Genomic DNA, 18,523 nt, shown 5'->3' on the forward strand with positions numbered 1-18,523 from the left:
ATAAATGGAGTGAGCAGTATTGGATTTGAGAAACAGGCTTATATGTCAAATTCCAAACCATTTCTCATTAAAAACAAAAGACATCCACATCATTCTTTCCACTTTAGTTGATGCTACAATTCCGAGGGTTTCCGGGCTCTTATGATGTTAAAATTCTGTGTGTCTTGTGTCCTCCGCTTAAATATTTTGTATACTAAGCCTCATAACTTAAATGTCTGATACATGCATGTAATGTTGAAGACAGATGAAACATTTCCTTGAAATGAATTAAATATTTAAAACCGCAGGAGACTTTGCAAGTCTAGTAATTTGTTGGTCTTTCAGTATACATGTACTTTCCCCCTCAACATCGCCACCTACTTGAAACTTTCCCTTTGCCACTTCTGTTCCCTATGGCCCTGCTTAATATGTAGTCCAAGTGCCAGTTCATGAGGTTTTTGTGGTGGTTTTTTTTTTTTAGTAGCTTAAACCTGTATTTCAGGACCTCTGAAGTCTTCATGTGAAAACCCTTTGTGAAACAGGAACTTTCTGAATGACCTTCTCTTTCACTGACTTTCTCTGTTGACTTGTTGGGCAAGGATTAAGTCCCTTTGCAGCTCAGTTTCTTTGATCCATTAAACAAAGACCATCCCTCTGCTCTCAGACTTCAGGTGTATGAAAATAAACAAGGACGCATTGATGTGAAGCATTGGCTGAATCTATTGTGGGCTTTAAAGATAGGATAGAAGGTGGGGTGTTTTATTACTCATTGTAGCATCCATTAAACACTGCAAGTGCTTGGCATGTATTCATTCATTTTTAGCTCCACAACAGCCTTAGAGGTGCTGTTCTTATTCCCAGTTATAGGTGAGAAAACTATGGAAGGTGATAAAAGGCAAAACAAAGATTTGAACCAGGCAATCTGATTTCCTGAGCTTAACCATTAGAGCTGTGGAGACATGAAGCAGGTCATCTTTTAAGAAAGTGCCTCCCTCCCTTAGAGGGTGGCTGCCCAGCACGTGTGTGGAGAGGGTTTTTGATTTGCAGGTTTTTAGAATTTATGGGATGCAAATTTTTGGCATTTGTCCCACATCTCAGAATCTGCTCCCTGCCTCTAAGCCAGCTAAATGCAAAGTACTAAAAGGATAGTTGCCTCAGGTCTAAAATTGTTAGAGCATCATCTCTGTTGCATCCAAGTGATATACACTGAAGGGCTTGGAAGGGCCTTTCAACAAATTTATAGGTCCAGGAAAAACTGTCATCAATGAACTAGACCCGTGAAATATTCCTATGCATAGTGTTGGGTGCCGAGCTAGATAGAGGTCTCCATGGCTCTGTGTCAGCAGAGAGCCACTCCAGGGGCCTCTGGGAGAAGCTGACACCTGATTTTAGTGGCAAAGGAAGGATGGGCAGGACCCTCCAAAAAGCGATTAGCATGTGAGGAAAAGCACAGATGCATGAAAGCACATTTCCTGGGCAGGGAACTCCATGCACTTGAATATTGCCAGAGAATTAGCAAATCATTAATGTCAAAATAAAGGGACTGTTAAGCTGGACTTTCTTCAGATCCTCTGCTCTTACTTCTCTCTTTACGCCACTGTAAATGAAGTGCTTGAGAGGCAAAGGAAAATATTGTCTTCAAAATTGCAAAGTTAGAATTTCCTGGATAAAATGACATTTATTTCAGGGTGCCTTTATGGTGCAGTGGCTTAAGGATCTGGTATTGTCACTGCTATGGCACAGGTTCAATCCCTAGGAGCTTTCACATGCCACAAGTGAGGCCAACAATAAGCAAGCAAAAATGACATTTATATCATGTTAAAATCTCTGATGATTGTGAAATGGACAGCTATGATTACTTATTTATTATTTACTTATAATATAGATTACTTACTTATTATTTACTTATAATATAGATTACTTATTATAGTTTACTTATTTATTATTACCATTGACAACAGGTATAATCAAAGTCCATTTTTTTGCATATGCATTTCCAGTTGTTCCACCACTACCTGTTGAAGAGACTATCCTTTTTGCACCCAATTGCCTTTGTGCCTTCATCAAAAATCAGTTTCCCAGAGATATGCAGTCCTATGTAGCTTTATAATAAGTGTCGAAATTAGGTAGTGTTAGTCTTCCAATGTTGCTCTTTTTTTTCCCGAAGTTGTTTAGGCTGTTCTAAGTCCCATGCATTTTAGCATCAGCTTGTCAAATTCTACCAAGACACCAGTTTCTGGTGTATTGATTGGCAATGAGTTGAGTTTGTAGATCAACTTGGAGACACTACACCAAACTGTTAATTGATCTCATGAAAAATTATTTTTAGGAGTTCCTGTCGTGGCTCAGCGGTTAACGAATCTGAATAGCATCCATGAGGATGCAGGTTCAATCCCTGGCCTTGCTCAGTGGGTTAAGGATCCGGCATTGCCATGAGCTGTGGTGTAGGTCACAGACACAGCTTGGATCCCGCATTGCTGTGGCTGCGGTGTTGGCCAGCAGCTGCAGCTCCCTTTCGACCCCTAATCTGGGAACCTCCCTGTGCCGAGGGTGCAGCCCTAAAAAGACAAAAAATTATTTTTATAAACTAGTATAAATCAGTAAGGAATAAAATATCATTGGATTTCTAGTAGTAGAATATAATAGAATCACCTAGTTCAAGACTTGTTTGTGGTACACAGTATGGGGCATAAGAAATTTTTGCTGAATGTGCCTGTTCTTTGAGGGTTCATTTGAGATAATCCAAATTGATAACCCCTGCCTGGGACTCAAAGTCTTATATTAGAAGCTGTCTCATGTGACTGCTGGAAATAGAGCTCACCCAGATTAAGATTAATAAATACAGGTTGCCTCTTGTACAAATAGAAACATTTTCTTTTTAAGAAGGCAGAAAACAATTTAGCCCCTTTAGGGCATAAAAATTTTAGAGGATAAAAATGAGTCATTTTTCATTAAACATTTTTTATGAAAGTAGCAATATCTTGCAAAACCCATGATAATTTATATTGCCATGTAAAAAAATTGTTAAATTTGGCACTTTGAAAAAGATGACTAATACCCTGCTTTAACTTAAATATAAAGGGCAGAGATAAAAGCCTGTAGCAAATCTGCGGGTCAGCCCTGCAGCTACCAAATAGTTCCCAGGTTTTCCACCTTAATGAGCATTTGATGATTGATCACTAATCAGTTCAAGACCTAATTAAAGTCACCAGAGTGATAGATATCCCAGGAGTAGATTCATCAATATAATAGTGCATTAGACTCTCCAGGCATTGTTCATTTCTAGATATTTTCTGTGCAGCAAAGCAGATGAATTACGGCCCCAGAACCCATGGAGAATACTGGAAAGAATGTTAGATCCTCGGTATGGTGTACAGTTTGCTGCCTCAAGTCAACAGAAGCAGGAGATCATTAGTATAATTTGTTGTTACCCTAGTTTTTCCTTTTGGTTAAAATTTATCTGCCATCTATCCTGACACTGGGGAAAAAAAAAAAAAACAAAAACAAAGGCTCTTCAGCAACTAAGTATATTTTATGTATATATGTACTTCCCTAAATAATCAAGTCTTGCGGCATGTAGTTGTTGCAAGATGAACAGAAGAAATTATGGACTCCTAGAATTTTAGAGCTGGAAAAGTCCTGAGGGATGACATGGTCCAGCTACCTCCTTTATAGGTAAGAATGCTGTGGGCCAGAAGAGTTAAACAGAGCCTTGCTACAAGGTCACAGTCAGGGCATGGCAGACTGAGGGTTCACACCCTTGGCTGTTCGGGACATGAAAGCTCCTCCTATTTCTGCCGGCTCTTGAAGACTCTCCTTGACAATGGAGAGGAAAACAGTAAATCTCCAACAGAAAACCGCAACATGAATGACAGTCTGAAATGCTACTTTCGTATGGACTGCTAAATGCCATGCCAAGTTTTTTTTTTTCTAACCATCAAATATTCTCCTTTCTAGGAGATAGATGTAAATTCTCATGGAAAGAAGGCTTCTAGTTAACATGATCAGTTGTTTGTTTGTTTTTTTTTTTTCACTATGACCAAGCCTCTAGTTTGTACTTTTTCTTTCATTCCACACTTTTCAGAATGTTTGAAGTGCGTAGTTCAATTTGCTTGCCCTCCCCCTAATTTTGGTCCTATAGGGAGACCTCGTGTTGGCATCTCTAATAGATGAAGGTCACTCTGAGTGTCAGAAAGACTGAGGTTACAAAACTGCTCCGCAGCCAAGCTAGGACCGAAATTCATATTTATTGGATTTCATAGAGTTCCGCTCTTTCCATTAAAATGTTGCTCTTTATAATTACTCCTGAACCAAAATTTTTTAACACTACACTGAACAGGACATAATTATTTTTTGTGTGACTTTCTTTAGGGTTACTTTCTCCCTTTGCATATGGGTTTTCTGATTTTCCCTTTGTTTTGTGTGTTGCTCTGTCATTCGGTTGGTTGACAGTCCCTAGCCAACAGAGCCCAGAGACCCAGACAGTGCCTTTGGTTCAAAGCATTTGTTTGGATTATAAATATAATTTGATGATAAATTCAGACTGCTATACTGATTTCATTTCAGTGGAGCCACAACATACCTCGAGAGTTCTTTGATAAACTGGCTTTAAAGACAGGATCTCATGCTATTTAATTGTTCATATGGAGCTATTTGCTATTTTCCAAAGAGCTTTGCTAAAATTTTTACCACACACATAAATGGAAATATTGCTTTTATTTCCTTCCCTGGACCTCTGTTGGAAATGATGGTCTTTCCAATCATGCAGAAACCATTACCTATTGTTAAAATGAAATATTTTGTGGTAACTTTCTTTCAAATATCAATAGCTGACATTCACCATGAACTTGTTATACGTCAGGCTCTTTTTTCTGTGCTCTTTACATGTCTTGACACATCGAATCCTTCCAGCTTCCCAATGCATGCAGTGAGTAAATAATGTCATGCTGATTTAAAAGTGAAAAAATGGAGGCACAGAAAAGTTAAGTTCCTTGTCCAAGATCACACAGTAAGAGCTGAGGCAGGATTGGAGCCCAAGCAGTCTGGTCTGTGAGTCTAAGCTCTTAGTGGCCAGTATGCTGTCTCCCAAAGTGAATTCTCCTATGTTACTTTGCAAAGATAATTTCGTGAATTCTGCTTTCGTTGACTCCGGGAGAGCCATACAAGCCTGGGGAAAAGAGGTGGGAAAGTTTGTCATTATACAATCCTCCTGACCACTCATTACCTCAGGGTTCAGCAACTTGGTCACCCCCGATGCTACAAATGAGAATAAGAAATACTGCTAAGTGTCACTCACAGGCCGTAAGTGGAAGATGAGGCTTTGGGGATAGGAACGGAGATCCACGGAGGGAATTAACTGAGTAGCATTCATATGAAGGGTGGTCTTCTTGTGTCTTTAAATTCTTTATAGAAATAGAATGTATTCCCCTCCCACATCACTTTTCTCTCCAAGTGACTTCCCAGACTTAAATAAAAGCAAATTGAAAAGAAGCCTAGGAATCCTCCACCTAGCTCCCACTCAGCCTACCAAGGTCCAGGACCGCCCATGCCCCCATCCCCATTGGTTTTCAGCAAGAGCTGGCCTGCGCTCCTGTCTTCCTGCTGGATAGGGGTTGTGTTTTCATCTCTAGCCTCGGAGTCTAGCACAGCGCCTGGCTTGTGAATACTCAGTAGCTGTTTGGTGGATGAGTCAATACAGATCAATATACATTGCTCCCTGAAACCTGGGCCATTATCCACTTAGTTGTCTGGTAATTGTTGGCATACATTGAAAAGGGTGCTAAGGATGAGATGGTTGTTGTGGTAGGCTAGAGCCGTTGAGAGTGTGACTTCAGGCGGTGTGTTGTATGAACTTGTAGGTGTCTTTGCCATCAGCTCCTGGGTTCTCATCACCGATATATTAGTTTTTAAGAGGTTTTAGCCATCTGGGTTGCAGCGTGAAACAGCAAAGAGAGTCCCCCATCAGGTCTGTCTTTGTTGCACTCAGCTTCCCAGCTGCTTTGTCTTTGGGAGGCAGTGACCTGCACCTCTTTGCTGGATGTGCAGCCAGCTAGTCTAGCCCCAAAGCCTGCACACTTGCTTCTCCCATCACACCTTAGGAACCTTCAAGAGTGAGAACTGCTACCCTGTTGCAGGTTTCCATTCATTCTTTCACTTAATCCCAATTTTACCTCAGTGGATGGGGGACTCAAGAAAGTGAAGAAATTTGCCCAGCTGATAAGCAGTAGCACCAGAACTCAAACCCAGATCTGCCTGGCTCTGTATACATCACCAGGGTTGGCTCAGTTTCCTTAACTAAAGAGCAAGAAAGCTCAAGTCTGCAGATGGTAAGACCACAGCATGCAGTGTGGTGAGTGCTCTCCTGTGGGTAGTTCCTGCCCACCACCTCGATCTAGCTAAGCCCCAGAGATACATCTTGGCCCAGCAGAGGCCATAGCCTAGATAGAGGGACTGAGACTATGCAGGGCCCTGGAGGAGCCAGGCAGCTACAGCACAGTTCCTGGGGCTCAGCCTAGGGTGGCCTGGGAGCCCTGCTTTCCCCATGAATGGAAGGCTTCCTGGGAAACGACAGGAATGGGCTTCCAGGCCGGTGGTCCTCCCAGATGATTTTGTTAATCTGGCATGTGCAGAAACTCTCGTGTTTACACTAACTCAGTACAGTTAGAACCCTGTCCTGTATTGATTGTAGAAAAGAGATGTCTATCTCATGTTGTTGATTTTTTTTTTTTTTTTTTTTTTTTTAGGGCCGTACCTGTAGTATATGGAAGTTCCCAGGCCAGGGGTCAAACTGGAGCTGCAGCCACCGTCCTACACTGCAGCCACAGTAATTCCAGATCCGAACCACGTTTGCAACCTACACCATAGCTCACAGCAACACCAGATCCTGAACCCACTGAGCGAGGCCAGGGATCACACCCCCATCCTTATGGATCCTAGTCAGGATCATTACCCCTGAGCCACGACAAGAACTCCAGGTTGTTGATTTTTAAGGAAATCCAAAGAAGGTATTTTAGTGGTTGATGGATTTAGTAAAACAGCACCCTGTGTGCGAAATTAGGAAATATGCTTTTCACCAGCCACCCCCAGTTTTTTGTTTGTTTGTTTGTTTGTTTTGAGGGGCTGTGGAGTCCACTGTTACTATATTTCACAGATGATTGAGAGCTGTGTTCATCCCATCAGTCCAGTCCCACGTATTTATTGGTAGTTCTAGATGCCAGGGATGGAGAGAAACAATGGCAGTCACTAATAGCAATATTAGTAAAGATTTGATAGATGAAGGAATGCAGGAGTTCCCGTCGTGGCACAGTGATTAACGAATCCGACTAGGAACCATGAGGTTGCGGGTTCGGTCCCTGCCCTTGCTCAGTGGGTTAACGATCCGGCGTTGCCATGAGCTGTGGTGTAGGTTGCAGACGCGGCTCGGATCCCGCGTTGCTGTGGCTCTGGCGTAGGCCAGTGGCTACAGCTCCGATTGGACCCCTAGCCTGGGAACCTCCATGTGCCTCGGGAGCGGCCCAAGAAATAGCAAAAAGACAAAAAAAAAAAAAAAATAGATGAAGGAATGCGGAGACAAGCCAAGTATAAAAGGATTCCCGACCTTCATTGGTTTCTCACCAGAGCCTCTTTTACTCTTCCTTGTATATAAGGCAATAGGAAGGATCTGGAGGTGCCTAAAGTATTTACTGTTGGTGCCTCGCCGAACATACAGGACAACCCAAGAGACTGAATGGTACACAGATAACCTGTCACACATGGCAGAGTCTGAAGCCCTATCCGTAAGTGGGGCTTGGAGGTCGGAAGAACAAATGCACTCTGGCAGAGAAGGCAGGGAACACTGAAAAGTAGGTGGGCTTTGTCCTGGCCTTGGAGGGTGAGTCAGAACAGTAACAGGAGGGGATGCTTTGGCGGAGAATCCCAAGCCGTGGGGTTGGATTGTCTGGGGAGAAGGCCAGGGAGGCTGGAAAGTACACATTCTGAAGAAGGAGGTAAGTGATTGACTCAAGAGTTGTACGCAAAGGAGTTCCCATCGTGGCGCAGCGGTTAACAAATCCGACTAGGAACCCGACTAGCAACGAGGTTGCAGGTTCGATCCCTGGCCTTGCTCAGTGGGTTAGGGATCCGGTGTTGCCATGAGCTGCAGTGTAGGTTGCAGACGCAGCTCGGATCCTGAGTTGCTGTGGCTGTGGTGTAGGCCAGTGGCTACAGCTCCAATTCGACCCCTAGCCTGGGAACCTCCATATGCCACGGGAGTGGCCCTAGGAAAGACAAAAAAAAAAAAAAAAAGTTGTTCGCAGAGAGCTGCCAGGGCTGGGGGTGGGCTGGGAGTGTGAGGGCATTTGAACTCCACGATGGAGGGAGTTGTGTCAAGTTTAAGAAAAGGCCAGAGAGAGTGAGGACAGAGATCAGACCCTATAGCTGTCATCCTGGACTCTCTTTCCTTCTTTCCATTCCCTCTTGCTTAGGCTCAATGAGGTCACTTCACCCTACACCACCCTGCCTGTCTTCCCTGGCTTTCCTACCTCTAAGATACTGCTCTGACTGTACTGTTCACACCTCTAGGCATTCACCAACCCCTACAGAATAAATTCTGTACCTCTTGAAAGGTTTCAAGGTTCTCCTCACCTGGCCCATGCCAGCCTCTCGAGCCCTATTCTTCAACCAATTACCCCACCATCCACTTCCCTGGGCCTCCTTCCCTGCTGTCTTGGTTGCCTCATGCCCACCTCACCTGTGTGGTTCCCCTGCCCTGTTACACCTTTGCCGATTCTGTCCTTCCAGCCCAAATGCCCTCTCCCTTCATCAGTGTTAAAGAGCCTCTCCGAGGTCCATTTTTCATCCTCCAAAAATTTAAACTCTTAGAAGATGGAAACCAAAGTTTTTATTTTCATACCCATCAGGGCCTTACAGGTGGTAAGCTGCAAGCAAATATTGAATGAATAATTATCTTTCATTCTTTTCCTCCATTCCTATATATGACCAAGAATAACTCTATCCTCCAGATAAAAAGGCCTTCCATTTCTATAATGCTTTAGACTTTCCAAAGGTCATGGTAGAGCAGTCTAGGACACTAAATCTATTTTATTTTTATTTTTTTTCCATTATAGCTTGTTTACAGTGTTCTGTCAATTTTCTCCTATACAGCATGGTGACCCAGTTATACATACATGTATACATTCTTTTTTCTCACAGTATTATGCTCCATCGTAAGTAACCAGACAAAGTGTCCAGTGCTACACAGCAGGATCTCATTGCTAATCCATTCCAAAGGCAATAGTCTGCATCTATTAACCCCAGGCACTCCATCCATCCCATTCCCTCCCCCTTGGCAACCACAAGTCTGTTCTCTGTGTCCATGATTTTCTTTTCTGTGGAAAGGTTCATTTGTGCCATATATTAGATTCCAGATGTAAGTGATATCATATGGTATTTGTCTTTCTCTTTCTGACTTAACTTCACTCAGTATGAGAGTCTCTAGTTCCATCCATGTTGCTGCAAATGGCATTATGTTATTCTTTTTTATGGCTGAGTAGTATTCCATTGTTTATATATACCACATCTTCCTGATCCATTCATCTGTCGATGGACGTTTAGATTATTTCCATGTCTTGGCTATTGTGAATAGTAGACATTGAATCTAAAGCCAGACTGCTGGGGTTCCCACCATTGCTCTGCCAGTTACCAGCTGTGTGACCTTGAGCAAATTATTTCACTTCTCTGTGCCTCATCTGTAACAAGGGGAAGTATAAGCGTTTTTAGAAGGATTAAACAAGGTCTTATTTGTAAAATGCTTCAAATATCTGGCGTATAGTAGGTATTATATAATGCTTGTTCAGCTAAATACATACCTGTTACATATATATATTAGTGGTATAGATTATATACATATAGACACACATATGTAGCAAAGTTTCAGTTTGACCCCCACACCGAGACCCTGCACAACTGGGTATCCACAGCAACCTCGTAAGGTAAGCAAAAGTGTTAAACAATTCCCCACACCCAATAACTGGTAGATTCAGTCCTGGAACCATGTCTTTTAACTTGTGAGTGAGAAAGTAGAATTTATACCCTTATCCACTGATCTTCTCTAGGACATCAATAGTTTTCGGATACATAGTGATTTCTGAACACTGAATATTGAAATTTATTGTAGATATTTCAGTTATTTTGATCTTAGGTACAAAAGTAGTGTCAGATCTATTATATAGATTTGTCAGTAAGGAAAATAAATATTAAGCACTTTTGTCCACAAGTTTTTGGAGAGGATTTCACAGTCTCACAAAGAAATCCATGATGTGGTCACTTTCCACTTGGCTATGTTCTTCCAGCAGCTACAGAAAGATGGTGCCCGAAAGATAAATTGGGTGTATTCAATGGAGAATTATGCATGAGGTTTTAATAGAGAAGAATTCAAATAGAAAATATGCTATTGGAGTACATTTAAATGGATATATGCCTGTCATGTTATTTGGTATGCAAAGGCTTGTCTTTGCATTAAGCTGATGGAAAAGCTGTTGTTTTCTTTGCAGTATAGATTCAAAAGCTTTCACTAGTCTGAAAAAGAGAGAACTGTCTGTTATTTTAAATACGAAACACATTTAACTTCTGTCAACAGCTTACATTTTAAATAATGCAGTTTGTACTTGCATTCATTATCTGCAATTAGCGTTCTCAGAAAGCTTTTAGTGTTTTTCTCCCCAACTTTGAAAATGCGTTCACTGTAACGGTTAACATTTTAGAGAAGAAGTGGAAACCCTAAGTCAAATTGGAAAAAACGGAGCAAAGACATTTCCTTCCTGGAAATGACCATTGAACCTGGTGGCGAATCCTCAGCTACTGTGCTGACCCCCGTGATGATGAGATTTTTACACCCTCTTCTTGCTAGTGTTAGGTCAGACTCAAACATCTTCCTTTTAACCCAGGCTAGTTAATAAGAAACGCCATGCCGCAGCCAGCACCCTTAGTTCGTAAGGCTTAGTTTGTGCAAATTACCAGCTTACACTAGGCCTCAGCATCTAAATAAAGCAAGAGTCGGGGGTTGAGGTCTTTTCTTCAGAACGTATTTAAAAGAAAGATTTCTCCATTACCCAGGTCTGTCTGGGGTACCTTTTCATCCAACTATGATGGGAGTCATGGGTTCTCATTTCTTCTTTCCTATCTATTAGCAAGGGGACAAGACAACTGAGCAGCTCTGTGCATGTGTGTGTGTGTGTGTGTGTGTGTGTGTGTGTGTGTGTGTGTGTGTGTAATGTGTGTGAGAAAGAGATTGTTTCGTTTTGTTTTTCACCCTCTCATTTAAAGATATAACTGAGGAGTTCCCTTTATGGCTCAGCGTAAACAAACCTCACAACTATCCAAGGATGCGGGTTTGATCCCTGGCCTCACTCAGTGGGTTGCTGAGAGCTGGGGTGTAGGTCGCAGACACAGCTCGGATCCCTCATTGCAGTGGCTGCAGCTCGGCTTTGGCCCCAGCCCAGGAACTTCCAGATGCCGCAGGTGTGGCCCTAAAAAGCAAAATAAATACATAAATAAAATAAAGTTATAACTGGAACCAGGACCCAAGTGGATGTGGGTTTGCTTCAGGCGGGAAATATAAACAGAGCCAAGCCTAGAAATGCAAGGTGTGTAGTAGATTCACTGACCTCGCTGTTTGCCCAGCTGCAGGGTGACTCCCTTTTCATTCCCCAGCTGCCCAGCTGCTTCCTAATGCTATTTTATTTTTCTTTTAAACAGGAGTAGCCAACCAAATGTCCCCCCTGGACAGGTTTGATAATTACTCAAAGGAGACAACTCTGCAATTACAAGCAGCTCAGAAAAAGCTGCTGCAACTTTGTGGTGTTGCCCTTCCTTTCTTTCTGTTCAGCAGTGTCTTTGACCTGAGTTGCTCGCTTAACAGTTTTAAGGCAAGATGCCATCAGATTTTAAGCAAATAAGTAAATGCTCTTCATTAATCCTGTGTTTTACTCTTCCAAATAGTCATCTTGAGAATGTGTTTTTAGTTGAACCACAAAAAAGTGCTGATTTTCTACCTTTTTCATATGACCTACAAAAACAGCAGTTTGGCTCACTTTAAATAAATATATTTATCCCAGGGATGCTTCCAGTCTTCAAACTATTTTAAAAGTCATCTTTTTGAAATAAGAAAAATCAAGTGCCTTGCTTTAAAACATTATGTGTTAATCTAAAACACAACTATACCTGAGTTATAAAATTGGCTCTGAGAGTTCCCATTGTGGCTCAGTGGTCACGAACCCGACTAGTATCCATGAGGACATAGGTTCAATCCCTGGCCTTGCTTAGAGGGTTAAGCATCTGGCGTTGCTGTGGCTGTGGCTAGGCTGGCAGCTGCAGCTCTGATTCGATCCCTAGCCTGGGAACCTCCATAGGCCACAGGTCCGGCTCTACAAAGACAAACAAAATAGAATAAAACACAATAAAAACAGACTCTGAATTACAGATAAAATCGATTTTATGTAGATGAGAATTTGACATAATTTTTGAGAGAGTGCCACCACTGATCACTTGTGTGCTAAGTTCTGATAGGTTCCTTGAAACATTAGTTGCATTGGGGTCATCACACCTTATGTGTGTTTCTTTTAAGGATTACGGTTGTGTTCACATTAAACAGTTTCAGAATTGTCCCCGATGCCTGACTATATATAAAAACAGATTGAAATTACATTAGAAAACTGTGATTATCAGGTAAAATCTCTGAAAATCTGTAACTTACTCTTCTGTATCTAACAATATAGAGATTATATGGAAATGTGGTACACATTAATAGAACAATAAGAAATAAATACTTATTGTTTGAGGAAATGTTTATTAAGCATCTGTGTTACCTAAAGTGCTTTGAGAAATAGCTATATAGATCAGGGGTTTTTGTTTTTCAAATTAGCAGAGTGTGAAATTGGCAGTCTATAGCAAAAAGCCAAAAAAAAAAAATGCGGATTCTCTCACCCAACAATTCTACTTCTGGACATGTGTTGTAAGAAATGGGGCACAAAATTTTGTGCACAAACATTTCTGTAACAATAATATAACCAAGATTTTTAAGGATATAAGTTTTTTAAATTTTTTTAATTAAAAATTTTTAAGTATTATATGTTTATAATGTACATGGTTATTCTAAATCTATTAGTATGCAAATTATGTGTATAATTTCTAAGAGAAGAAGCAAGATACCATACACATCAAGGGTTTTGGGCTTTATCTATAAAAAGCAAGAAGTTGAAATATCCTAAAATGTTCAATAATAGACTGTGTGTTTATGGCACAGTCATATAAAGAAATATTACACAGCCCTTAAAATTATGTTTTAGAAGACTATTTTTTGATATGGAGAAATGTTGATATATTAAATGGAAAAGGATATTGGAGATTAAAAATTGTAAATATAATGTGATTCATATTTTTAAAAGGAGAAATGATGTGTTATTTTAAATGAAGTGTGTGTGTGTGTATTTTTATAGGAACGACTAGATAGCTGTATGCCAAAATCTTATGCTTTTTATTTTCTACTTTTTATTTTATTTTTTCGTATCATGTTTTCAACATTGAACATGAAGTATTACTTTGTGCTCATAAAAACAGGTTTTTTTAACCAAAATATATATGTACCTTAATATTTACATTTTGGATTTTGAAAAGTTGATTTTATGCAACAAAATTCCTTTGGTAAGGGCTAGGCTTATGTGGAGTTTTTTATAATTCCCAAGTTGGGCTAAAATTTATCCATGAATGATGGTTTATTCTGCAAATTAATAATGCAGAAGAGATTTTAGAGAAACACTTTTAAGCTTAAGAGAACTTTTTAAGTACCCTGAAAGCATGCACAAGACTCTGTAAATCATGTTTTTATCAAAGCTTCTCCCTAAGTGCCTCTTCCTGGCAGGTGAATTTGCATATTTCAGTTTGCTTTATGTAAAAGCAATGGTATTTTCTTTATTTTACCAATAATCTGGCTCTCCCCTGCCAATTGGAAGGTGGTATTTTTAACATACACATCAGGTAACGGTTTCCATTCATTTTCCAAGTTACAGGCAGACATCTTTTAACGATTTGGGTCACATTTTCACAGGTGATGAAAACATACCATATGTATCATGCGGAAAGCATCAGTGCAGAGAGCAAGCTGAAAGAGGCTGAGAAACAAGAAGAAAAGCAAATTGGCAGATCTGGGGACCCCGTCTTCCATATTAGACTGGAAGAGAGACATCAACGGCGAAGCTCTGTAAAGAAAATTGAAAAAATGAAGGAAAAGGTAAGTGAAACTAGACTGCAAAGCCCTTCTGGGCTCACTTAAGGTGACAAACCTAGGAACACTGATGCAACCTCGGATAGACACACATTGTAAATTCCTGGGGAAAGACAGGCATTTCCTCCCATGGGAATGAAAAATGTTTAAGAAACAAAAACTACGTAACAACAGCTGGACATCATTTAGTGGTGAATGCCAAGTATGCACCACACGATGCAGAGAACTTTGAATATTAGCAAAGAGATTTCATTGCAAATGGGACTGGCGCCCAAATACGTTTCTATTATTCTCCATCGCTGGGTAATTTTACTCTTGTGTCTGATTCAACATGTACTTTTTTCAAAGGACTTCGAAAGTCATTTGTGTATGTAAAATAAATTGTTTCAATGAATAGAAATTCATGTATGTTGCCCTGCCTTGCTTAAAAATGACTTTGTTGTCTTTCCCAATGCCGGGATCTTCTTCATTTCCAGAGACAAGCAAAATATTCGGAAAATAAGCTAAAATCGATTAAGGCACGGAATGAATATCTCCTAACCCTTGAAGCCACCAATGCCTCTGTTTTCAAGTATTATATTCATGATCTTTCAGATTTAATTGATGTAAGTATTTGAAATTTGTGCCTTTTCTCTATTAAGATGGAGTTAGAAATACCTATATTTTCTTGATTCTAAAACACTATCATTTATTAAAAGGATTTTATTTCATGTAATTCTCAGGGGGAAAAATGCTGCCAACTAAACTACGCAGGATATTATGATGCTATGCATTGTAAGATGCATGTGAAGCACTGTGCATCCTAAAGCCACTGAAAAGTGAATTATGAGGTTCTGTGAGGCTGTGAATACTAGAAGACCCAGCTAGGAAGGGGGACCTAGGCATTTTCAAATGACGCGAGGCCCCAGCCCAGCTGCACTCATTGCTTTAAAATTTCATTTCTGGGCCCCTACCACTGTGAGATGCTGAGGTTCTGAGAAGCCTCAGGCGTGCTGTTCTTACCCCCTGGAATTTAAAGTGGAAAAGACAGGTGACTATAAATGTAGCAAACGCCCACACAAATGATTGCTGATGACTGTTGTGATAAATACTAGGAAGCAAAAAATAATACATAGAAACCACTTTCGTAGATTTATCTAACTCTATTTTCCTCTCACATGATATGATATAAAAAAGCACTGACTGGGCTGATTTAGACCTCGCTGAGTGAATATCTCTTTTCATATTTCTGCAGTGTTTACTGCCATTATTCCCCAACCTTGCTCTTCAGCATCATTCATTCTTCCATTCAGAAACTGCCCACTGAGTAGCCCAGTCATTGTTCTAACCCTATAGGAGACTGCAGAGATGAGATGGATAAAAATCATGGGTCCCAAAACGCCTGTATCTACACATAAAAAAAACAAAGTAATGTGTCATAAGGAAAGCATAGATAAAGTGATTGAAGTTTAGCTGCTGGAATTTCACTCATATACTTCTTTTCAGTGATTGAATTCAACAGTTAATGATAACACAAAATTATTTTTATGGCTCATAGTGTCTGTCAAAGCAACTTTTTTTTATTTTTTTTTTTGGCTTTTTTTAGGGCCACACCCATGCATATGGAGGTTCCCAGGCTAGGGGTTGAATCAGAGCTGTAGCCACTGGCCTCTGCCACAGCAACACCAGATCCGAGATCTGAGCCTCGTCTGTGACCTACACCACAACTCATGGCAATGCCGGATCCCTAACACACTGAGCAAGGCCAAGCATCGAACCTGCATTCTCGTGGATGCTAGTCATGTTCATTTCCACTGAGCCATGACAGGAACTCCATAAAGCAACTATTTTTATAGTGAATTTAAGTCTCACAAATTTAGCTATTATTTTAGAGCCACAGTTTGAGACTTTTACAAAAGAATAGTTGAGTCGTTACAAAAGATTTTTTAGTTCATTAACATTTAGTACTCAGTTGTGACTTTCCTTTTAACTTTTATTTGTGTAAAAACAATTTTATCTCATAAAATCATAATTTCTTTATACAGAACCATTTAGTAATAACTAAAACCAGGGAGAACTTTTTTCTCTTTTCCTTTGTACAAGTATTTCAACCAAGTCACTTGTTTTAAAAGCAGTTTTTTTTAAATAATATTATCTTCTAGGGAGTTCCTGTCATGGCACAGGGGAAACGAATCCAACTGGGAACCATGAGGTTGCGGGTTCGGTCCCTGGCCTTGCTCAGTGGGGTAACGATCTGGCATTGCCGTGAGCTGTGGTGTGGGTCGCAGATGCGGCTCAGATCCTGCATTGCTGTGGCTCTGGCGTAGGCCGGTGGCTACAGCTCCGATTCGACCCCGCTATAGCCTGGGAACCTCCATATGCCTCAGGTGTGGCCCTAAAAAGACAAAAAAAAAAATTGTTTTTCTAGCACTCTGATGAAGTAAAAGGATGAGTTCTACTAGACTGCTGCTAGTTTTCTTGAATAAAATGACCCCTGTTTTCAAACTTAGATCTATAAGGGTTCTGCAAAATAAATGTAATGTGGAAAAACTAATTTTTTGTAACAGCTCTCCTTGCTCTTTTTGTTTAGGGCTTATTTTAGTAATGATTGGAGTACTTGGCCAACCTTAAGCCAGTTTAACAAGAAGAAAAGGCTCTGTCTGTATCATGAAAAGTATTTCTTTAATACCTACAAGGGACCAAGCGCTGTTCTTGATAATGGGGATGCAACAATGAACAAACCAGGTCCTCACCTCCATGGGATTTATGTATTAGTTGAGGATATAGGCCATTAAAAAAAAGTATACATATATAATATATGTATACATTATATGCTTTTATATTAAGTATTTATATTTATTGTAGTTATCAGTATTAACAGTAAGTTACTACTTACTGTAGTAGTAACAGTGCCATGAGGAAAAATGAAACAGAGCTCCTTTTTGAGCTCTATTGATGACATGGTCAGAAAAGCCTGAGCAGGGATGTGAGCTGCAGAGCCAGACGGTTCATGGGAGGCCTCTCTCATGCAGAAGGACTGGCAAGGCTACAGGTCTAGAGGCAGTGGTGTGTTTGGCAGCTCAAGGTGCTCAAGAAATAGCAAAGGAGGCCTGTATGGCTGGAGGGGAGCCAGTGAGGAGGAAGGTGCTAGGGGAGAAAGGAGAAGAAGCCCAATCCCTTAAGGGCCATGGGGCGGGGAAAGGGGGTTAGATTTTGTTCGAAGGGAGGCCTGAAGCCATTGAAAGGTTTAAGCAGGGGAGTGACGTCACCTGGTTTACATTTGAAAGGCTCCTTCTGGCATCTGGGTGGAAAAGAGGCAGAGGTAGGTGAGGAGGACAGGTGTGAAAACAGCGAGCTATATCTAGAATCTTTTGCACTTGTCCAGGCTAGACATGATGCTGGTTTGGACTGGCAGTGCTAGACCTGTGAGAAGTGGTTGCATTCAAAATATATTGAGAGTAGAGCTAATAAAAAATTGCATTCAAAATATATTGAGAGTAGAGCTAATAAAAAATTGAGATGGTGGGTTTTGGGGTTGTTTTGTTTTGTTTTTTAAAAAGGGATAAAAATGACTCCTAGGTTCAGGTCTTGAGGAACTAGGTTAATGATGTACATTTTAGTGAGATGGGGACCCTGGAGAGGAGCAGGTCAAGGAGCAGCGAGTGGTAGGTCTGTTACATCTAATAAGATTGAGCTACCTTTGGGGCATCTGTTTGGAGAGATACAGTAGCATGCTCAATACTATTATGACAAGAAGAGCATGTCAAGATTATGTTACCATCATGGTCATGGATATTTATGGAGCTCTGACTATGTGCCAGGCATCTGTGTTTCTAAGCATAATCTCATCTAATCATCATAACCTTGTGAGGTAAATATTATTTTCTCCATTTTACAGATTATAAGAACCGAGGCTTAGCCATGCTGGTAACTTGCCAAAGGTTACACAACTAACAAGTGGTAGATTTCAAACACAGACGTTCTAACTTCCAGATCTAAATAATTCTGATATAAATAATTAATAGTTAAATATGCCGGATAATTTTCAATTTTCTTAAAAAGCTGGATTTTTACAAGATCAGCCTTAAATGTGAACAAGTCTCAAATGATACCACTTAAATCCAAATTTTAAAAGAAATGATATGAAATTAGTGTGTCACAGTCAAAAGAAATTGAGTACCCTTTTAGTGAAAATTATTCTTCATGTTCACTGACTCAACTTTTGAAGCGATCAGAGTGTAAACATGTACGTTCTAAAATGCCTGCTTATTTTGTAGGAATCGATTTGTATTTATTGCGGTCATCCTA

At 40.4% G+C, this 18,523-nt stretch overlaps 1 protein-coding gene across 2 annotated transcripts in view; it reads left to right on the forward strand.

Moving 5' to 3' along the window:
* SRGAP1 (SLIT-ROBO Rho GTPase activating protein 1) overlaps window positions 1-18,523 on the forward strand; it is a 304,206-nt gene that overhangs the window by 193,974 nt on the left and 91,709 nt on the right. For both annotated transcript variants that reach the window (XM_021091938.2, XM_013997691.3), the window contains exons 5-6: window positions 14,060-14,242; window positions 14,713-14,841. In XM_021091938.2, the coding sequence (XP_020947597.1) occupies window positions 14,060-14,242; window positions 14,713-14,841 (312 nt within the window). The remainder of the gene's footprint in view (window positions 1-14,059; window positions 14,243-14,712; window positions 14,842-18,523) is intronic.

This window comes from Sus scrofa, chromosome 5, assembly GCF_054392235.1.
Source record: "Sus scrofa isolate SSC_HxYL_T2T_F1_AM1 chromosome 5, Sscrofa_HxYL_maternal_Yorkshire_Landrace_v2.0, whole genome shotgun sequence".
Taxonomy (NCBI): Eukaryota; Metazoa; Chordata; class Mammalia; order Artiodactyla; family Suidae; genus Sus; species Sus scrofa.